The sequence below is a fragment of the Phacochoerus africanus genome, chromosome 5 (genome assembly GCF_016906955.1).
Source record: "Phacochoerus africanus isolate WHEZ1 chromosome 5, ROS_Pafr_v1, whole genome shotgun sequence".
Taxonomy (NCBI): Eukaryota; Metazoa; Chordata; class Mammalia; order Artiodactyla; family Suidae; genus Phacochoerus; species Phacochoerus africanus.
In genome coordinates, this window is record NC_062548.1 from 43800212 (window position 1) to 43821890 (window position 21679).

The 21679-nt window shown below is 50.3% G+C and overlaps 2 protein-coding genes across 9 annotated transcripts in view; both read right to left on the minus strand.

Annotated features, from left to right (window-relative positions):
* Positions 1-11876: 11876 nt before the first annotated feature.
* The window catches only part of ZNF75A (zinc finger protein 75a), a 66126-nt gene continuing 56323 nt past the window's right edge, over positions 11877-21679 (minus strand). For 7 of the 8 annotated variants that reach the window (XR_007134966.1, XR_007134963.1, XR_007134962.1 and 4 more), the window contains 2 exons: positions 14760-14862; positions 11877-12438 (listed from right to left, as the gene is read on the minus strand). The gene's annotated coding sequence lies outside the window, so the exon portion shown is untranslated. Of the gene's footprint in view, positions 12439-13306; positions 13370-14759; positions 14863-21679 lie in introns of all 8 variants that reach the window. The other variant, XR_007134965.1, reaches the window with a different exon arrangement.
* On the minus strand, positions 18248-19811 carry LOC125127554 (olfactory receptor 2C1). Its single transcript, XM_047780747.1, has one exon. The coding sequence runs from the start codon at positions 19452-19454 to the stop codon at positions 18516-18518; it is 939 nt and encodes a 312-aa protein (XP_047636703.1). The 5' UTR covers positions 19455-19811; the 3' UTR covers positions 18248-18515.

Here is a 21679-nt window from a genome sequence, read left to right on the forward strand (position 1 = left end):
TTAGACGCCACCGTGCAGGAAACCTCGAGACTAGGTGGAAGGGCCCTTATCTCGTGCTTTTGACCACACCGACGGCTGTAAAAGTTGAAGGAATCTCCACCTGGATCCATGCATCCCACGTTAAGCCGGCGCCACCCCCCAACTCGGAATGGAAAGCCGAAAAGACTGAAAATCCCCTTAAGCTTCGCCTCCATCGCTTGGTTCCTTATTCTGTCAATAACTCCCCAAGTTAATGGTAAACGCCTTGTGGACAGCCCAAACTCCCAAAAACCCTTATCTCTCACCTGGTTACTTACTAGCTCCAGTACAGGTATTAGTATTAACAGCACTCAAGGGGAAGCTCCCTTAGGGACCTGGTGGCCTGAGTTATATGTCTGCCTTCGATCGGTAATCCCTGGTCTCAATGACCAGGCCACACCCCCTGATGTACTCCGTGCTTACGGGTTTTATGTTTGCCCAGGACCCCCAAATAATGAAGAATATTGTGGAAATCCTCAGGATTTCTTTTGCAAGCAATGGAGCTGCGTAACCTCTAATGATGGGAATTGGAAATGGCCAGTCTCTCAGCAAGACAGAGTAAGTCACTCTTTTGTTAACAATCTTACCAGTTATAATCAATTCAGTTATGGCCATGGGAGATGGAAAGATTGGCAACAGCGGGTACAAAAAGATGTACGAAACAAGCAAATAAGCTGTAATTCGTTAGACCTAGATTACTTAAAAATAAGTTTCACTGAAAAAGGTAAACAAGAAAATATTCAAAAGTGGATGAATGGTATGTCTTGGGGAATAATGTACTATGGAGGCTCTGGGAGAAGGAAAGGATCTGTTCTAACTATTCGCCTCAGAATAGAAACTCAGATGGAACCTCCGGTTGCTATAGGACCTCCAATCCAAGAACAGAGGCCATCTCCTAACCCCCCTAATTACAATACAACCTCTGGATCAGTCCCCACTGAGCCTAACATCACTATTAAAACAGGGGCGAAACTTTTTAGCCTCATCCAGGGAGCTTTTCAAGCTCTTAACTCCACGACTCCAGAGGCTACCTCTTCTTGTTGGCTTTGCTTAGCTTCGGGCCCACCTTACTACGAGGGAATGGCTAGAGGAGGGAAATTCAAAATGACAAAGGAACATAGAGACCAATGTACATGGGGATCCCAAAATAAACTTACCCTTACTGAGGTTTCTGGAAAAGGCACCTGCATAGGGAGGGTCCCCCCATCCCACCGACACCTTTGTAACCACACTGAAGCCTTTAATCGAACCTCTGAGAGTCAGTATCTGGTACCTGGTTATGACAGGTGGTGGGCATGTAATACTGGATTAACCCCTTGTGTTTCCACCCTGGTTTTCAACCAAACTAAAGACTTTTGCGTTATGGTCCAAATTGTCCCCCGGGTGTACTACTATCCCGAAACAGCAGTCCTTGATGAATATGAATATAGATATAATCGGCCAAAAAGAGAACCCATATCCCTGACACTAGCTGTAATGCTCGGAATGGGAGTAGCTGCAGGCGTGGGAACAGGAACAGCTGCCCTAATCTCAGGACCACAACAGCTGGAGAAAGGACTTAGTGACCTACATCGAATTGTAACGGAAGATCTCCAGGCCCTAGAAAAATCTGTCAGTAACCTAGAGGAATCCATAACCTCCTTATCTGAAGTGGTTCTACAGAACAGAAGGGGGTTAGATCTGTTATTTCTAAAAGAAGGTGGGTTATGTGTAGCCTTAAAAGAGGAATGCTGCTTTTATGTGGATCATTCAGGAGCTATCAGGGACTCCATGAGCAAGCTCAGGGAAAGATTAGAAAAACGTCATAAAGAAAGAGAGGCTAACCAAGGATGGTTTGAGGGATGGTTCAACAAGTCCCCATGGGCGACCACCCTGCTTTCTGCTCTAACAGGACCCCTAGTAATACTGCTCCTGTTGCTTACAGTTGGGCCTTGCTTAATTAATCGGGTTGTTGCCTTTGTTAGAGAACAAGTGAGTGCAGTTCGGATCATGGTACTTAGACAACAGTACCAGGGCCTCCCAAGCCAGGGAGAAACCAACTTTCAGTCTTCCTAGTTCTAAGATTAGAACTATTAACAAGAGAAGAAGTGGGAAATGAAAGGATGAAAGCCTAACAGCCCAACCCCCTCAGAACTTAGGAAGCTGATGGGGGCTGGGCCTGGAATTCGAGGGCATTTAGAGCTTCTTATTAACTCCCTGGGTGCCCTCGAGTTCCGGACCCTGTTCCCTATAAGTAAAAGATCATACTTTTTGCTGTTTTAGGGCTTGCTTTCTGTTCTGTACAAAACTATGTGGAAAGGGAAAAACAGGCCCCTGAGTATGTGCCTCTATGCATGAAACTTCTTGAAACTGCTTGAGATAACAGGGAAAAGGGTTCCTAACCGCTTGTTTGGCTTCTGTAAGGCTGCTTGCATAAGATAAAAAGAGGAGAAGTTAATCGTCTAACCGACCCCAGTAAGCTCGGGTGTGCCACAAAATGTTGAAAATCCTGATAAATATATCTTGGTGACAATATGTCTCCCCCACCCAGGGACAGGCATAAACAGGTAACTCCAGGACAACTTAAAATTAATTGGTCCACAAAGCGCGGGCTCTCGAAGTTTTAAATTGACTGGTTTGTGATATTTTAAAGTGATTAGTTTGTAAAAGCGCGGGCTTTGTTGTGAACCCCATAAAAGCTGTCCCAACTCCACACTCAGGGCCGCAGTCCTCTACCCCTGCGTGGCGTACGACTGTGGGCCCCAGCACGCTCGGAATAAAAATCCTCTTGCTGTTTGCATCAAGACCGCTTCTCGTGAGTGATTTGGGGTGTCGCCTCTTCCGAGTCCAGACGAGGGGGATTTTCACTCGACTGGCCTTTCAGCCAGGAAGCCGCTGGCTGTGCCAAGCGCTGGGAGGGGAGCGCTCTGACACAGAGCAGAGCTCACACCACGAGCCTGTGGCAGGAGAGGCCTTGGCACGTTTGAGAAAGAAGGGACGGCTTGTGGCTGGAGCTTCAGGATGAGAAGAGTGGCATGAGGGGCGAGAGGAGGGCAGGAGCCAGGCCACGCTGGGCCTTCTAGGCTGTGAAGAGGAGTTTGGCTTTTTTGACCTACACCATAGCCGCAGCAATGCGCCCACGCCTCTGCAGGGACCCAAACTGCTGCCGTTGGATTCTTAACCCATTGTGTCACAGTGAGAACTTCTCCTGGGGTATTTTTAAGAGCACCGTGATGGGAGTTCCCCGGTGGCTTAATGGGTTAAGGATCCGGCATTGTCACTAATATGGCACAGGTTTGATCCCTGGCCTAGGAACTTCACAAGCTGTAGGTGTGGGGAAACCAAACCAAACCAAACCACTATGGTGATCCTGGCTGGTTGGGCAATGAGACATTCCCCCCTCCTGCTCCCAGTATGCTATTAAAAATTATTTTTTAGGAGTTCCCGTTGTGGCGCAGTGGTTAACAAATCCGACTAGGAACCATGAGGTTGCGGGTTTGGTCCCTGACCTTGCTCAGTGGGTTAACGATCCGGCGTTGCCGTGAGCTGTGGTGTAGGTTGCAGACGCGGCTCGGATCCCGCGTTGCTGTGGCTCTGACATAGGCCGGCGGCTACAGCTCCGATTCGACCCCTGGCCTGGGAACCTCCATATGCCGCGGGTGCGGCCCAAGAAACAGCAACAACAACAACAACAACAACAACAACAAAAGGCAAAAATAAAATAAAATAAAAAAAAAATTTTAAAAAATTATTTTTTAATGTAACATGCACATATTTCATTAGAATGGAAAAAACTTAAAAAAACCCAAAACCCTATTATATCAGGGACGCTCTGTAAAAGGAACTTAACGCATAGGTGGACCAATGGCCATGGCAATGGTCCTGAAACTTGACTTTGCATCAGACTCATCTGAGGACGTGTCCAAACAGATTCCCAGGCCTCACCCCAGAGCCTTACAGGGCCCAGGATGTGCATCTCTGATGAGCTCCTCGGTGCTGCTGATGCTGCCGGCCAGGGCGCCCCACTCCCCACCTCTGCTGTTTTGGAGACTGCCCGCCAGCAGTGGCTTTTTACTCCCCTCGCCTGGCTTATTCCGCGGGCTCCCAAGAACCTCCCTCAGAAGACAGGTCTTGGAGTTTCCTTCATGGCACAGCGGTTAATGAACCTGACTAGGATACATGTTCGATCCCTGGCCTTGTTCAGTGGGTTAAGGATCCAGCATCGCCGTGAGCTGTGGTGTAGTCTGAAGACTCAGCTTGGATCTGATGCTGCTGTGGCTGTGGTGTAGGCCAACAGCTACAGCTCCGATTGGACCCCTAGCCCAGGAGCCTCCGTAAGGTGCAGGTGCGGCCCTAAAAAACAAAAAACAAGAGAGGTCTTAGACCAGGACACAAGTGCTGTGCCCTGCACAGCTGGGGCCCAGGTGAGTTGTGGTTGACACCTTTTGTCTCTAAGTTCAGATTTCACCTTCCACTCACTCTCAGCCTAAAACCCCTTCTTTTGGGAGTTCCCGTAGTGGCGGGTTTGATCCCTGGCCTTGCTCAGTGGGCTAACGATCTGGCATTGCCATGAGCTGTGGTGTAGGTTGCAGATGTGGCTCGGATCCTGCGTCGCTGTGGCTGTGGTGTAGGCTGGTGGCTACAGCTCCGATTCGACCCCTAGCCTGGGAACCTCCATATGCCACAAGAGCGGCCCAAGAAAATGGCAAAGAGACAAACAAACAAAAAACAAAACAAAACAAAACAAAAAACCTTTTCTGGAGACACTGGAAAAAATTTGATGTGGACTCTTTGAGTTTCTCTTGGGTTGTTTTCTTGTTCCATCTGCTGAATCCACCCTCCCACCCCCGCCCCCGGTCCTTCTCTTGGAGGCCTGACCTCCCTGGCTTTGTTTTGCCCCTGATCTCAGAACTGTGGTCCTGCCTCTGCCTCACCCCAAGCTAGAACAGTGCTATCTTATCGGTAGCAGGAGACCCCGCTGTGATTACAGGGACCAGCCACGTGTGAGGACAGATGCCCCTCGGCCCTGCACAGAGGGCCCTCTACGGCGACATCACCAGAGGATGACAGAAACACCTGGCCGGGTAAGGACCCACATTCCATTTGGGTCCAGAGGGGGTGTGTTCTCTTGTTTGGAAATAGGGAGATGGACAGAAGCTGAGAGGTAAGGAGACGGGCAGCAGGGAGCCTGTTCAGTAGAAGAAAGAAGGAAATAAACAGCCACATACTGAGAAGAGGCAAGAGACAGACAGAAAGCAAGTCCCGGAGGACCAGTCATGGAAGGAAGGGAAAACACAGGCCTGACAGGGACGGACAGCACGCACGACAGCGAGCAAGATCTGGAGGGGGCGGTGGCGACAAAGGGGGCTGAGGAAGAGGGAGAGCATGGCAGCAAGAGCAACACGGAACAGCAGACAGTCAGCAGCCAGCGAGGCACAGGCGAGAGATAATGAACTTGAGCTCACAGGCACCGCTGTGTGTGTCCCGGGGAGCAGAGGAAGCTGGAAGACAAAGCAGTCCGACTGACCGGGACCTTCTCCTTCTGGGCCCTGGGGGGACAGAGGGTGGGGCAGCCCTCCCAGAGAGGATGACACTCGGGCAAAGACTGGAAGGAGACGGGAAGAGCTGGGTGGCTCTCTGGGGACCTGCCAGGGCAAAGGCTCCAAGCTAGAGCCAGGCTGGGCAAGGAGGCAGTGTGCCCCATGCACTGAGAGGGTGAGGGCACTGAGCAGCTCAGAGAGCCAGGCCAGAGGGAGACGGGAAATGAAACTGACGACAAGCGGTGAGAAACGTTTATAGTAACTTGAGCCTGCTGTGCCGGGGAACTGCTTATTCACGCGTCCCGAAAGTCAAAAATCCTGGCTCTTGACAGGTACTCTGAGAAGCACTCATCTAGGGCCTCGAGCCCTACAGAAAGGACGTTGACTCTTTCTGAGTGAAACGGGGTAGCCTTGTAGGGTTCTGAGCAAAGGAGGAGTAGTTTTAAAAGGATCGCTTTGAGTGGTTCACTTTATTTAGCACTTAACTCCGTTTAAACACCGCCTGAGGAGCGCGGTCTCTGGGAAGGCAGGATCCATGTCACCTCTGCATTTCTCAGAAACCGCGTGCTGGGCCTCCCGACCTTAGCTGAACTGGATGGAAGAGGAGGGCCCCGCTGCCCCTGGGCTGGGACACTGCAGAAGGTCCACGGTAGAGTCAAGACGAGGGAGGTGGCGGCTGCAGTGACCCAGGCATGAGACGGTGGCCGTTCAGAGCAGAGGGGACTAGAGGGGCAATGAGAAGAGGCTGCATGTCCTCAGAGCACCAGGACCAGCTGACGAGCATGTCCCTGCTAAGACAACTTGAGACACACGAATCCTCGCCTGAGGCCCGGGCAGGTAGCCCCTAAGGGGTTGTGTTGAGTGCTGAGTAACCAGTCTGTCTAAACTGGCTTCTCAGACACTACGACTCAGTCTCACCTTTGGACACTACCTGCGGAAACTCAGTTTCCTGCCCACCCAGGGCTTACAAGAGATACACACAGATAGAGATGGGCTGGATCAGGAGGGACTCTGGCGTCAAAGGTGGGACCTAGCAGGAGTCTCCTGTCACCAGCTCTTCTCTCCTGTGAATCTCTGCTTCCCCCCAAGGCTCACCTGTGCAGCAGGTCCTCTTACACAGCCACTCACCCTTGGAGATGCCCACACCCTGGAGAGACAAGCACAACCCTTACTGTGAAGGAAGCACCGCTCGGGGAAATGAGTGGAATTCAGGTTGAAAAGACATGAAAGGGAAGCTCTGGTAAATGCTCTACAGCCTCTTCTTTGCTGGACAGAATGTCATCTACTGGACTGACAGTCCCGTGTGAGGAAGAAGCCCAGGTGGGATCTCCCCAGGAAGCCAGCAGCCCGGGTGTGGCACAGCTGGAGGCTAGGGTGTGACTCGGTGAGCTGCTGAAACCGCCCCCTGCGGTACCGCCCTGCTGCTTTGATCCCTGTGCTGACTCCTGGCAGCACATGTGCACAGAAGCTGTGAGGACACTGACATTCCTGGCCATTCTCAGTAGTTCTCAGTTTTAAGAAAAACGTCAAATCCGAAGGCAGAAGAGCCAGATCAACGGGCTAAGTGGAATGACTCCTGGAGCAGGACTCCGTGTGGACAGCAGAGCAGTGTCACACCAGGTTCAAATGCCACATGCCTAATCCTTGCATCTTTCACGAGGACATGGATGCCCTTCTGGACCCTGGGCCTCTGCACCTACTGTTCCTGACTAAGAGGGAAGAGATGTCAGGCTGGGGAGCTGAGTCAGCAGAACAGGGAGCCCACAGAGGCTGGAGAAGGTGCCAGGGCGGACGGTGCAGACAGGGAGGAAATGGGCTTCAGGGAAGGTACAGTGGTTGGCCTGCCAGACCTGTTCCCAAACAGATTCTTGGCTCTGGGGATGGGAGGGCCACCTTACCCGAGCTCCAAGGGGGAGCAGCCTGTACTCCTGGCCTTGTCATCATCTTGATGTAGGAAGAGGAGGCCAGGGAGTCTTGCTTTTCCTTTGAGGATTATTTCCCTCCCACTTTTTTATTTTTATTTTTGTCTATTTGCCATTTCTTGGGCCACTCCCGCGGCATATGGAGGTTCCCACGCTAGGGGGTCGAATTGGAGCTATAGCCGCCGGCCTACACCAGAGCTACAGCAACACAGGATCCGAGCTGCGTCTGCAACCTTCACCACAGCTCACAGCAACGCCGATCTTTAACCCACTGAGCAAGGCCAGGGATCGAACCTGCCACCTCATGGTTCCTAGGCGGATTCGTTTCCACTGCGCCACGACGGTAACTACTCTTTCCCTTGCACTTTTAGAGCCCGGCTGTGCTTTGCCACCTCTGTCAGAGTCCGCGTCATTTTCTCCCAGAGGCCAACTTACATCGCCTCCTTGGACCACCAGCCAGGCCTCCGGCCCAGACGCTCCTTCTCCAGCAATGACCTTCCTTTCAAATCTAAGCCTGGGCTTCCCAGCAATTTGCTTTCTTCATGTTCCAATTGGACAAACCAGGGTAGCCTTGGGTTCCTCCTCCAGTAGCCAGGCCATTCGAGAACTGAGCCAGATGACAGAAAGACTGAGTCCCTGCATCAGTTCTGTTACTGTGTCAAACACCCAAAAAAAGATATAAGGAGAAAAGTGGGGTGGGTGGGATCTCAGGTATATGTACTTGGGATCACACAAATTGAGGCTTAAAAATATCACAGTTGGAAAATAAAAGTAGGGTTTGAATTAGCAGAAGTCTGAATTATATGAGAATTCCAATTAGCATTTGTTTCCTTTTTTTTTTTTTTGTCTTTTTAGGACCGCATCAGCGGCATATGGAGGTTCCCAGGCTAGGGGTTGAACTGGAGCCTACACCACACCTCACAGCAACGCCAGATCCTTAACCCACTGATGGAGGCCAGAAATCGAACCTGCATCCTCACGGAAACTAGTCAGAGTTGTTTCTGCTGAGCCACAATGGGAACTCCGCATTTCTTCTTAAAGGTACTTTCATAGTAATTTTTTCCTCGTTCCATTTTTTTTCCTTCTCCAGAGCCAATGGAGTTCTATTCCTTTAGGCTTTGAGATCAAGTATGGGATTAAAAACCAGCATCTGAGATAGGATGATCCAGAGGAAGCAGAAAGGAACAAGCTTCTGGGGAGCAAGTCCAGCGAAGTCTTGGAAGCCCTGACCGAGGAAGAGGCTGGGCGGGTCAAGTTCTCCAGGGGAGCGAGGCCAGAGCCCCCGCCCCGGGAGGACGAGTCATGGAGGCTTCTTCCGGGGAGAAGGCCCGCACCCTGCGCCCTGCCCTGCCGTGGGGGAACCGCGCCCAGAGCTCTCCCGCTCACCACCAGCCAGGCCCCGACCCGGAAAAGCTTCCACATGTCGCGAACGCGCGGAGCCTTCAGCCGAGGTTCGCATCTGGTCTGAGGCCTGAGCGGTCACGCAGGAGAGACGCCTCGCAAGGGCTGTGAGTGTTGGAAAGGCTTCCGCGAGCGCGGCTGCCTCACGGCCCCCTCAGGACCCACGCAGGGCAGAGACCCCGCCAGGGTGGGAACGTGGGAGAAGCTTCCGCCCGCGCTCCAGCCTCGCCGTCCACCAGAGCAACCACTCGGGGGAGAAGCCTCATCAGTGCACCACGGTGGGAAGCAATCCCACGGCTCCCCGTGCAGGGCTTGCCGGCTGGCCCGGCCCCCTCGAGTGTGGGCAGCGTGGGAAAAGCTTCAACAACGCTCCACTCGAGTGCCCACCAGAACCACACACCCCCCGGGAGAGGCCTTGCCAGTGGTCTCAGTGTGGGAGAAGCTTCCTTAAGATCTCTGCCCCCATCTGCATCCACCGGTGCACAGACAGGTGCTCATCCCACAGGAAAGAGGGGACGTGCTCTGCGTGTGGAGGGCACCTGGCAGAGGGAGCCTTCAATCAATGTGTGTGTGGTGGGCGCTTCCTTCTGCTTGAGGAGGGTTCTCCTGGGCAATCCCCGCTGAGCCGCAGATTTCATCAAGGCTGGATCTTAAGAACCACGTCCAGGAATTGGAATTAGCATAAGAATGCCCAGCTCTTGTCAGCTCTGCCAGGGACGCCTGAGTCCTGTCTCAGTGGGGACTTCAATTCTGCTTTGAAGCAGACAAGGCTGTAGGATCCGTATATTCTGCAGGGAATCTGCGGGACCCTTGTTCCCAAGAGAATGGGGTGGAGCTGGTGGCCTGAGCAGTGTTTGGGCCATGTCCAAGAGGAAAGTCTCCCTGCTGTGGGAAGCATGTCTGGAAGCTAATGGCCTGGATCTCTTCTAACCCGCTAACTGACCTCTAGGGATCTAGGGTTGGGGACCACGGCTAACTTCAGAGCAGATCCCTACCCTGTAAATCAGCCGCCCCGGAGAAGGAACAGAGGAAAGGAAGGATAGGGCAAGCTGCTGGACAATACGCAATCTGCTTCCCTCAGCAACTTAGTCTCAGAGCAAGCATAACATCTAGTAATCTTTTTTTTTTTTCCTTTTTTTCCAGCCAAACCTGTGGCATATGTAAGTTCCCAGGCTAGGGACTGAATGTGAACCACACCTGCAACAACACCAGATCCCCACCCACTGCATCAGACCAGGGATCAAACCCACACCACCACGGACGTAACACCAGATCCTCAGCCTGCTGCTACAGTAGGAACTCCAAGATCCAGTTAATCTTTTGAGATTTCTCATCTCATCATCAACCCCACCCCAGTTCCTGGTTTCTTGTCTCAAATAGTAAACAGTTTCTAGAGGTTTACAAGCATTACTGTTTCAGGTGACAACAAAGATGTTTCTCTCTCCATTTTCTTGGCCTTTAGCTGTATGTTCTCCACCAACAACGTGCAGGAGACTTCAGGGTCCTTAAGAGGATCTAAGGGGGGAGTTCCCGTCATGACACAGCGGAAACGAATCCGACTAGGAAACATGAGGGTGCAGGTTCGATCCCTGGCCTTGCTCAGTGGGTTAAGGATCCGGTGCTGCCGTGAGCTGAGGTGTAGGTCGCAGATATGGCTCAGATCCCGCGTGGCTGTGGCTGTGTCGTAGGCCGGTGGCTACAGCTCTGATTAAACCCCTAGCCTGGGAACCTCCATAGGCCGCGAGTGCGGCCCTGGAAAAAGACAGAAAAAAAGACAAAAAAAAAAGCTTACCGATCCAGAACAAGGCACTGGTATTTACGCTTTGGGGAAACCTCTAGGACAAAGAGTAAAAGATCGGTAAGTTGTCCACATTCCTTGGCATGTGTGCACGTCACATGTCAGTAACTTGTACGAGGTTGTGAAACCAAGGAATCGCACATGAGCAAAGGAAAATGTATACCCTACGGCCAAAAAAATTCTTCTTTCTGTTTTTTGGGAGTGGGGGAAGCAAAGGCAGGACAGAAGAGTATCCTTCAGTGTTTCCTCAGCTTGAGCCTTGCCTGGGCCACCCCCACACTTCCCTGCACACACACGGTCCTTGAGCATGGCCCTCAGGACAGGCTATGCAGGCCAGTTCCCAGAGCCACACACTTGCTTCTGCTCTACACGCAGGGGAAAAATGCTATCCTGGAAAGGCCTGGGCAAAGGCAAAGAGGTGGGTTTAATGTGTCCTGCTTGGGACAGTGTGACTCTGTTGGAGGTTCGTGGTGGGCAAGAGGGAGAGCCCAGAGGTGGATCCACTACGGATGAGCTTTGTACACCGGCTCAACGAAGCTGGCTTTGACAAGTGGGGAGCGCCCGTGAACATCAGTGGAAGCGCTAAGGAAGTGGAGGCCTCGCCAGCAGGCTTCTCCCACTCCTGGGTCTGCTGCTGCCAGGGACACCGGGATGCAATGTACTCCTTGCATTCTTAGGTGGCCTCTACTCTCCCAGCTGCTTTATCCTCTGGTCTGCTGGGCAGGAAAGGGAACAGCGGGTCCTAGAGCTCCCTACCTTTGCCTATCAGCCTCTCAGGATGGCCTGGGGTAGCCAGGTAAGAAGTGGAACATACATCCAGTTATTCCTTCGTTTGGGAAATACTCGATTGCCTGTAAAGCACCAGGTATTAGCTAGGAGCCAAAACCAGAGCAATGCACGAAGCAGACACTGTATCTTCCAGAACCAGCCTCACTGGACCCCTCAAAAAATACAGCACCAGTCAGGCTGCACCACTCAGCCCCCAAGCTCCAAGAGCTGAGTCCCAGCTCTGCAGGGCCACTCTTTCAAGCTTCTGAGTTCGGATTAACCCAACCTTTCTCCTGTGGTCCCCCTACTCCCTGTGTGGTCGCTGCTTCCTACACTTACTCCTCTGTCACCTTAGTGTTTACCTCCCCGACAGATCAGCCTGATCACTGCACTGAGCACTTGCGAATACACGTGACGCAGGATGTGCAAAAGGGCACACACACAAGTCTATTGATTTCCTCTGAGGTGTAATTAGACCTCTGGTTTATTGCAGTCCTTCAGGCATCCATTAAAAGGCAGTCTTCCCCTGTACATTTAACCTTGGGGCTGTCCATGGGTGTATAAACCTCCCTTCATCACTGAAACATTATAGCTAATTGATACAATTTTTCAATGGACCTATTTTCCCCCCAAGGATTCCTAACCACCTCCATAGAATGGATCAAACACTTACATACACAACCCAGAGCAACTGGTCAAGGCCTAGAGACCGTCACCCTTTTCACACACCTGTTGTGGTTCCTCAGCCCGAGGTGGTGGATGGGTGGTCACAGCCAAAACCAGAGCTGGGCCCTGCAGGCCTCCTGCTGCACGTGCTTTCCTCTTTTACCTCATTTCTGCCCTTTCTCTCAGGGGCTGCCTTACCAGTCAGCTTAGGAACGGCCCAGCGCCTCTGGGGTCCTGGGCTAGACCCTGCTCAGCTCATCACCGACTTCATTTTGGACGAATCCCCGCTTTCACCACCATCTGCTCCATCCTTCTCACCGTCCTGCTGCTCATCTCGTCTTGGCTTCTGGGTGGAGACACAGAGAAGCCCTGAGCGGTCCCCACATGTGCAGATCACGACTCAGGCAAACCACCCAGCTACTCCCTGCAGCACGGCAGTTAGCCTGAAGGATTTTTTTGCTGGGGATGGGGGCTGGGGGGTGGGGTGGGAGATGCCTAGGATAACAAAGGCGATCAGTTTTATCACTTCTTTTTGGCCATGCCCAAGGTATATGGAAGTTCCCAGGCCAGAAAATGAACTGAACCCACAGCAGTGACCCAAGCTGCTGCAGTGACAACCCAGATCCTGAACCTGCTGTACCACAGAAGAACTCCCATGTTAGTCACAGCACCTTGACTAATGTCTGGTACTAAATAAATATTTGGCAAATGAATGCATCTCCCATCCGTCCACCTGTCTTCCTACAGTGCAGGTCTGTACTTCCTGACTTTCTACAAATCTATTCCAACTGTATCAACTACTCTGCTCAAAAGCCTTCAAGACTTCCTGATGCCACTGAAATAAGCCAAGATCTCCTGGCTTGCAAGGCTCTCCCTGGCATTCAAGGACCAACCTACACCTCTAGCCTCATTTCCACTCTCCTATTAAGATCCAGCACAGGTGAACTGCTCCCACCTCCTGAATAGGCCCTTTACAGCCTTAGTGCTGCTGCCCACAAAACTTCTAAAGACCCGATCCTTCCTTTCCATATAAAATGAATACCAGGGGCTGCCAGCCTCCATTCCTTCCAATCAGGAGAGGAAGGGCATCTGAGCCTAGTTACTAGAAATAAGGGGAAACTTTATATTCTCAAGAAGTGAAGCCCATCAAAGAAGCCAAGAAACCCACCGGATGAGAACTGGTAACACTACGATCGACACCTTCTGAAACTTACTAATGCTCTGAACCTCTCGGCACTGTCCCCAAGTCTCCGTCAGGGCGCCTTCTCTTACTCCATCTGAAAGGATGAAAATGCAACCTAACCCTCCCAGAACCCAGGAAGTTAATAAAAAGCCCTAAATGCCCTCGAATTCCAGACCCTGTTCCCTATAGGTAAAAGATCATACTTCTTGCTGTTTTAGGGCTTGCTCTCTGTTCTGTACAAAACTATGTGGGAGGGAAAAACAGGCCCCTGAGTACGTGCCTCTAGGCATGAAACTTCTTGAAACTACTTGAGATAACAAGGGTTCCTAACTGCTTGTTTGGCTTCTGTAAAGCTGCTTGCATAAGATAAAAGGAGGAGAAGTTAATCGCTGAACCGACCCCAGTAAGATCGGTTGCGCCATAAAATGTTGAAAATCCTGATAAATATATCTTGGCGACAATATGTCTCCCCCGCCCAGGAACAGGAACAAACATGTAACTCCAGAACAACTTAAAATTAATTGGTCCACGAAGCGCGGGCTCTCGATGTTTTAAAATGACTGGTTTGTGATATTTTGAAATGATTGGTTTGTGAAGCGCGGGCTTTGCTGTGAAGCCCATAAAAGCTGTCCCGACTCCGCACTCGGGGCCGCAGTCCTCTACCCCTGCGTGGCGTATGACTGTGGGCCCCAGCGCGCTTGGAATAAAAATCCTCTTGCTGTTTCCATCAAGACCGCTTCTCGTGAGTGATTTGGGGTGTCACCTCTTCCGAGTCCGGACGAGGGGGATTTTCTTTCTACTGGCCTTTCACATCTAGTACCAGAACTTGATTCTGCGGGTTCACCTAGTGCACCGTTTGAGGGCTCTCTGACGGCAAGACACGTGTCTGAATTGTCTTGTGTCTCAACTGGCGCCAAGGGCGCAGAAGGACGCGATACGGCCTGAGCGAACCAATGTTTTCTTCGCGGAAACCACAAGGGCCGGAGTCTCGGGCCCTTCCAAAGCCATCTTCACCGGAAAGTCCGTGGACCACAGCCCTGAAGGCGACAAGGCCAGCACACCGGGCTGCCTCGTCCCCGCGCCTCCCCACATAGAATGACGAAGTATCGGCTCACGACCACCGCGAGCGTTCCCCGACCCGGGACCGAGGAGCCTACCAGAGCCTCCCAGGAGAGGGCGGAGCCGTGAAGCGCGGGTCCGGCCCGGCGGGTAAACCCTGAGTCGACCGTGGGACGCACTGCTCAAACCATCTTTCCCAGCGCACCAGGCCTGAAACCGCCGCGGGGAGGGGGCGCTTCCGGAAGCTGGACGCATGCGCATTAGCTAAGCCGGAAGCAGTGCACTAAATAGACAGCGCCCCCACATGGCTCCGCCCTCCTATAATCCACAGCAGTTTTCCCCTGTAGAGAGACGGCATCCTCATCCCGTCACATCCTGGGATAGCTGTGCTTCCTTTAGGAAGTCCTTGTTTGTTAGAGACATACCAATGGATATTTGGGGGAGACAGCGTGTTGTTTTGTCTGCTTCCTCTCAGACGATCTAGCAGATCAAAGTCCTTTATATCACGCTTCCAGCTTTTCTGTAAGTCTGTGATTATTTCAAAAAGAAAAAAAAAATATTTTGGAACAAGTAAAAGCTTTAGAGTCAAGAGTATTTGGGCTTTGATTCCCAGCCCTCCCATCGTGTGCTGTGAGCAAGTTTCCTCTCCACCTCCAATATACTCAGCTTACAATGGGGAAGGCATGGGTCGTTGTGAGGATTAAATGAGTTGATGCATGTAAAGAGTTCAGGTCATTACGGAGGTCATGGTGAATACTCAATAAAGTTGATGTGGTCCAGTCACCAATATGGTAAAATCAACTAGATCTTTTCACTCAGTCATTAATGGAGCTTCTAAATTAGTTTGTAATTTAGTGCCCACATACTAGAGCATAACCTCATCAAGCCTAGGTAACTTCTGAAGTTCCCACCGTGGTGCAGCGGAAACGAATCCGACTGGGAACCATGAGGTTGTGGGTTCGATCCCTGGCCTCACTCAGTGGGTTAAGGATCTGGCATTGCCGTAAGTTGCGGTGTAGGTCGCAGACATGGCTCGGATCTGGTGTTGCTGTGGCTGTGGTGTAGGCGGGGAGCTGTAGCTCCGATTAGACCCCTAGCCTGGGAAACTCCATATGCCTCGGGTGTAGCCCTAAAAAGCAAAAACAAAACACCCTCCACACACACAAAAACAAGCCAAAGTAACTTTTCAATTCTTATTTCTCACCATCTCCTTTATTACAACATCTCACCAGTCATGGAATTGAGTCTGAAGTCTGTGAGAAAAGAAAAAGGATTGACTCCCTTCAGTGGCAGGTTCAAAACTGGGTCATTTGACTCAGGTATGCATGCACACCTTGCCAGGTTACAAGGCGGGGTAGGATCTATGAAGACTCTGAAAGGCTCTATGAGATAGGCTCTTAAACTCACTGAAATCCAGACTAGAATACTCAAATACTGAACATTTTGGTTTAACTAAGGTTGGTGAACCTTCTATATGTCTTGCTTTTTTTTTTTTTTTTTTTGAATTTCAAACTGAATAAGGCAAACAGATTTTTTCTTCTGGAACCCTAGAAATGGAACTTCAAAGTCCTTAATAACAAGGAGCTTCCCTCACATTTAATTGTTTTCCCAATTTTTGAATTTGCTTTAGGCATGCCATTGAGAATGGGATAAGAAAATGTGTACACTTTGTTAATGTTTTTATGTGATCCCCATGAAGCCTTCCATGTCCATACTTTTCATCCTCCAAGTCTGCATCTTACCACTCCCCTAAATGAAAATTAGTTGTAGAATGTTCTGTACTTTCCATCGGGAGAGGCTGCAGAATTCCAAAGGTTTTTGTTTGTTTGCTTTTGCTTTTTAGGGCAGCATCTGCAGCATATGGAGGGTCCCAGGCTAGGGGCTGAATCAGAGCTAGAGTTGCTCTCCTACACCACAGTCACAGACACTCGGGATCCGAGCCACACCCAAGACCTACACCACAGCTCACAGAGATGCCAGATCTTTAACCCACCGAGCGAGGCCAGGGATCGAACCCACAACCTCATGGTTCCTAGTCAGATTTGTTTCCGATGAGCCATAACGGGAACTCCCCAAAGTGTTATGAAGAATGCCTATTTCCTCCCAAGTTATTTTCCAATTTAATGAGTTAGCTAGAGGATATTTCCCTGGTAAATACATTAACTGGCATTCTGATTTGTACATCAGCTTTAGGAGCTTTGTCATTGTGCCTCTACCTTCTAAAAACCACCTAGGAGTTCCTGTTGTGGCATAGTGGAAATGAATCCAACTAGCATCCACGAGGAAGTGGGTTTGATCCCTGACCTTGCTCAGTGGGTTGGAGATCCGGCATCACGTTGAGCTGTAATGTAGGTCACAGATGCAGTTTGGATCCCACATTGCTGTGGCTGTGGCATAGCCTGACAGCTGAAGCTCTGATTCTACCCCTAGCCTGGGAACTTCATGTGCCAAGGGTGTGGCCCTAAAAAAAAAAAAAAAAAGAAAAGAAAAGAAAGAAAGAAAGAAAAGAAAAATTAAAACTTCGCCTAATTTGAGTGTGCTGATAAGTAAAAATTTTAAGGGCGTTCCTGCTGTGGCATAGCGGGTTAAGGATCCAGTGTTGTTCACAGTGGCATAGGTTTGATCCCCAGCCTAGTTCAGTGGGATCAGGATCCATCATTGCCACAGCTGTGGCTTGGATTCCCTGCCCTGGGGACTTACAATGCTATGGGTATGGTCACAAAAAACATAAGATAAATAAAATTTTTGAGACTGCAAGATTCTGGACTTTGAGGAATTCACCACGATAATGTTGGCAAGTCCTGAAGACATACTTTAGTATTACTGTGTAAAGAACTGAGAAAATAGGTCATGGCTCTGATCTGCAACTGGAAAAACAAATTCAGATTGGGACAATATAACTAGATGTATTTGGGGGGCATTACAGAAATGTGGAAAGGGGGGAAATTTGCCATGGTTTGTTCAGCATTGTTCAGGCTACCGGATGACTCCAAAGGGGCGAACGTGAAAATGGTTCATTTGAAGTATTTAGTTCCTAGTGTAAAAAAGGGGACTCATGAGGCTTGTTAATTAGGTCAACTCACTAAGCATTTATTGAGCATCTACTGTGTAAGAGGCATGTGTTTCGGTGCTCTGGGAGGCATAAGACTCTTTAGAAGGTAGCCCTAAAACCTACTGATGTCCTTTTCTCTGGTAATGTAGTTGCCAAGCAACTTCCTCAGATCAACCCAGCTTCTCTCCCTGGGGAAAGAGTATAAGAACCGTGGTGGCAGGTTTGGACGCTGGCAGCTGTGATAATGCATAGAATCACATCCTGGCATTTTAATTCCAATGCCCGAGTTCCTCAAGGGTAGGTATGGTGTGCTGGACTGATAGCTGAGTTCCAGAAACGTTAGGGGTAAAACACTAGCTCTTGAGGCAGAGGAGATGCTTTATGAGGGATAATCTTTCCTGGGCTCTTAAACTTGTTTAAGGAATCTCAGATCTTCCACAATATACTGACCATATTAGCCAAATGCTGTCAACAAACCTGATGGCTGGGACTTTAGTAGGGAAATGATTTAAAAAAAACTAACTGAAAGAAAATGGGCTTTTCCTACCACTTATCATTCAATATTGATTGAGGCAAAAGAGGAAATGGGATGTAGACCTTAAGGAGAGGGTAAACATGATGACAGAGGGATATATGGGTGGGAAGTTGGGTACACAGACTTGAAATATCACGGAAGAGGTGGACAAAGATGATGGTAAGTTACAAAGATGAATTTCTTGGGATTTCAATTGGAATGAGTAATACTTGGCTTGATTTTATGGAATGGTATAAGATACTGCAAATAGATATGTTTTCTTTGAAGAAGTATAGAATCCTCTAGAAATACAATGATATTTATTACATGTAATAAAATGTGGACAACAGTGACAGTGAGCTAAGTTTGTACTAAGTCAACAACATCTGAACCATCAGTGACATGAGTCGGCCCTGCTCCCTGTGGTCCACAGCAGGGTATTTGGTAAATAAATACAGAACACTGGAAATAACACTAACCATGTACCAACAGCTTCGTGCTGTCAAGAACAGATTGTGCTGGTGTTGGCACTCCTCATGCTCACCTGGCCAGAGAGAAAGTAAGAAAAAGCATGTAGAAAGGAAGAGGTGGTACATGATGGAGCTTTCCTGGCCTTTAGCTGACTTCTCTTCCCTTCCCCAGCAGCCTCCTCAGCGCCCCCTTCACCTCCTTGTTCCTCAGAGTGTAGATGAGAGGGTTCGCCATGGGTGTGACCACGGAGTAGAAGAGAGAAATGAATTTGCCCTGGTCCTGGCTGCTGGTCTTCGCTGGCAGCAGATACCCATAGATGGCCGAGCCGTAGAAGAGGAGCACCACCAGCAGATGGGAGAGGCACATGTTAAAGGCCTTTCTCCGTCCCTCCGCTGAGCGGATCTCCAGCACTGCCCGCGCGATGCAGCAGTAGGAGACCAGGATGATGCTTAGTGGGACAGCAGTGAAGAAGGTGCACACACCACTGAGCACAGCCTCATTGAGACTCGTGTCTCCACAGGCCATTTTGATCATGGCGGGCACTTCACACAGGAAGCTGTCCAGCCTCCGGTTCCCACACAGAGGAAGCTGCACAGTGAATGTGGACTGGACCCCAGAGTTGCCCAAGCCCCCCAACCAGGCAATGGCAGCCAGCAGCCAGCAGAGCCGAGGGTTCATGACGGCGGTGTAGTGCAGGGGCCGGCACACGGTGAAAGAGCGGTCAAACGCCATCACCACCAGCAGGATGCACTCAGTAGCGCCGAGCCACAGGAAGACATAGAGTTGGGTCACACAGCCACCATAGCTGATGGTCTTGTCTGACCCCCACAGGTTGACGAGCATTTGGGGGACGGAGCTAGTGGTAAAGGCAAGGTCCAGGGAGGAGAGGTTGCTGAGGAAGAAATACATGGGTGTGTGGAGCCGAGCATCCAGGCTGGAAAGGAGGATGATGGTTCCGTTCCCAACTAGGGTCAACGAGTATGAGAAGAGGATGACTACAAAAAAGACCCTCTCCAGCTGGGGATGGTCCGAGACGCCCATCAGAATGAAGCCCTCCAAGGAGGTGGCGTTGGCCCTTTCCATCCCTGCCGGCCTTCAGTCACCTGAGGGCTCTGTCCAGGGAAACCCAGGAGTAAAGCAGGTGAAGAGGAAATGAATGGAGAAGGCTGGTTAGCATCAGCACAGGTCGGACGAGCCCCAGGTGTCATAGTTAAGTACTATCTTCAATTTCATGCCTGCTAAACTTTCACTGCAATCCCCAAACGTGGTCAATCCCACAATGACTGGCAACGGTATCCCAGCTGAGTATCAAATGTGAGCTATTGCAGCAATGAAGGAAGTGCCTTATGAGGAAAAATAAAGTCTAATGCTCTTCAGTTCAACACAGTGATTGTTAACAGGCTAGAGCGAGCTGACCATTAGAATTGTATGAGGGGAGTTCCCGTCGTGGCGCAGTGGTTAACGAACCCGACTAGGAACCATGAGGTTGCGGGTTCGATCCCTGCCCTTGCTCAGTGGGTTAACGATCCGGTGTTGCCGTGAGCTGTGGTGTAGGTTGCAGATGCGGCTCGGATCCTGCATTGCTGTGGCTCTGGCGTAGGCCGGTGGCTGCAGCTCCCATTCAATCCCTAGCCTGGGAACCTCCATATGCCACTGGAGAGGCCCAAGAGATAGCAAAAAAAAAAAAGAATTGTATGAGGACATTCTCAAAACACACATCTCCCCAGCCAGGGTTTTGGTATACTCAGGAAAGGGGTGAGCAGAGCCACTGTGTTTGCAAAAGCCTCCCAGACATTTCTGATAAATTGCTTTCCTGCTCTTCTATATCCCTCCCCTCCCAAGAAAACTGGTCTAGAAAGATGAAATTTGAGAGAGAACATGATGAATCTACAAAGTCGTGAAATGAATGGAAAGCAAGAATATAGACTCATTCACCAAATAAAGATACAAGTTAAAAAGAGGCAAATGTTAAATAAACAAAACTCCACTTGAGGCCAAGTAAATATGTGGAACAGGCTAAAGATATAAAGAGAATTTACCCCAAAAGGCGTTAACTCAGGTATAAGGTACCGATGATTAGTAGAGGAAACAGAAGATTTCAGAGATCTCCAAAATTCTGAAGTCTATGACCACTATACCTGTGTCTAAACGACACAGTAACTCTCTTTTTTTTTTTTTTTTTTTGGCCACACCTGTGGCATATGGAAGCTCCCCGGCCAGGGATTGAATCCAATCTGTGGCTTTGACCTAAGCCATAGCTGCATCAATATGGGACACTTAACCCACTGCTCCAGGCTGGGGATCGAACCCATGCCTCCATAGAGACTATGCCAGATCCTTACCTGCTGTACCACAGCACAGTGGAAACTCCTAACATGGTGATGCTTCAGGAAGGTACATTTTTTGGTTTGTTTTTGTTTTTGTCTTTTTAGGGCCATGCCCAAGGCATATGGAAGTTCCCAGGCTAGGGATCAAATCAGAGCTGCAGCTGCCAGCCTACACCACAGCCACAATGACGCCAGATCTGAGCTGCATCTGTGACCTACACTGCAGCTCACGGCAATGCCAGATCCTTAACCCACTGAGTGAGGCCAGGGATCGAACCTGTGAACTCATGGATACCGCTGAGCCACGACGGGAACTGCAGGAAGGTATATGTTAATTCTCTGAATTCAGTCCCAATCACAAGCTGGCTCTGCCTCTTCCTCTGGACCATGACGTGTCCCGTGGGAACCCTGGCTGCTGCACACAAAGAGCAGGCTTGATGGGTACCGCTACTCAAGGGAGGTGTGCGGATGTGTGTATCCAGTTCTGGTGCTCCAGTCAGGGACCACTTGGCTACACCTCTTGGCTGAAGACCACCTGAGACCCCGAGACCCGACCTTTACACCAATAAGCAGCAAAAACACTGGAGATCCTGATGCTAGAAACCACTCCGAATCTGGCAGGAACTCTCTTCCACCTGTCCGTTTCTTTAGGTCAGCAATCCAGTCCTCCTGAGTCCGGGATGATTAGGACTTCAAAGCACTTTTCAATCCTCCTTCAAAATTCTCCCTAATAGCTAAGAAGAGGTGACTGCCCATTCCTTTCATTTAGGACTTAAGGGAGCTGAGGAACAGAGGTACTGATCTGACAGCCCATCTTTCTGCTCAGAAGGTCTTCCTGATACCCACCGCACGACCTCTCCTAGTGGAAGTGCTTGCCCTCTTGTATCCCTGCAGGGGAAAGAAACGCAGACATGGCCCATCTTTTTCCATGAGGTGTCCAGTCTCTGGGTGGCTGATGCTTTGCGGCTGCTCAGTGACACC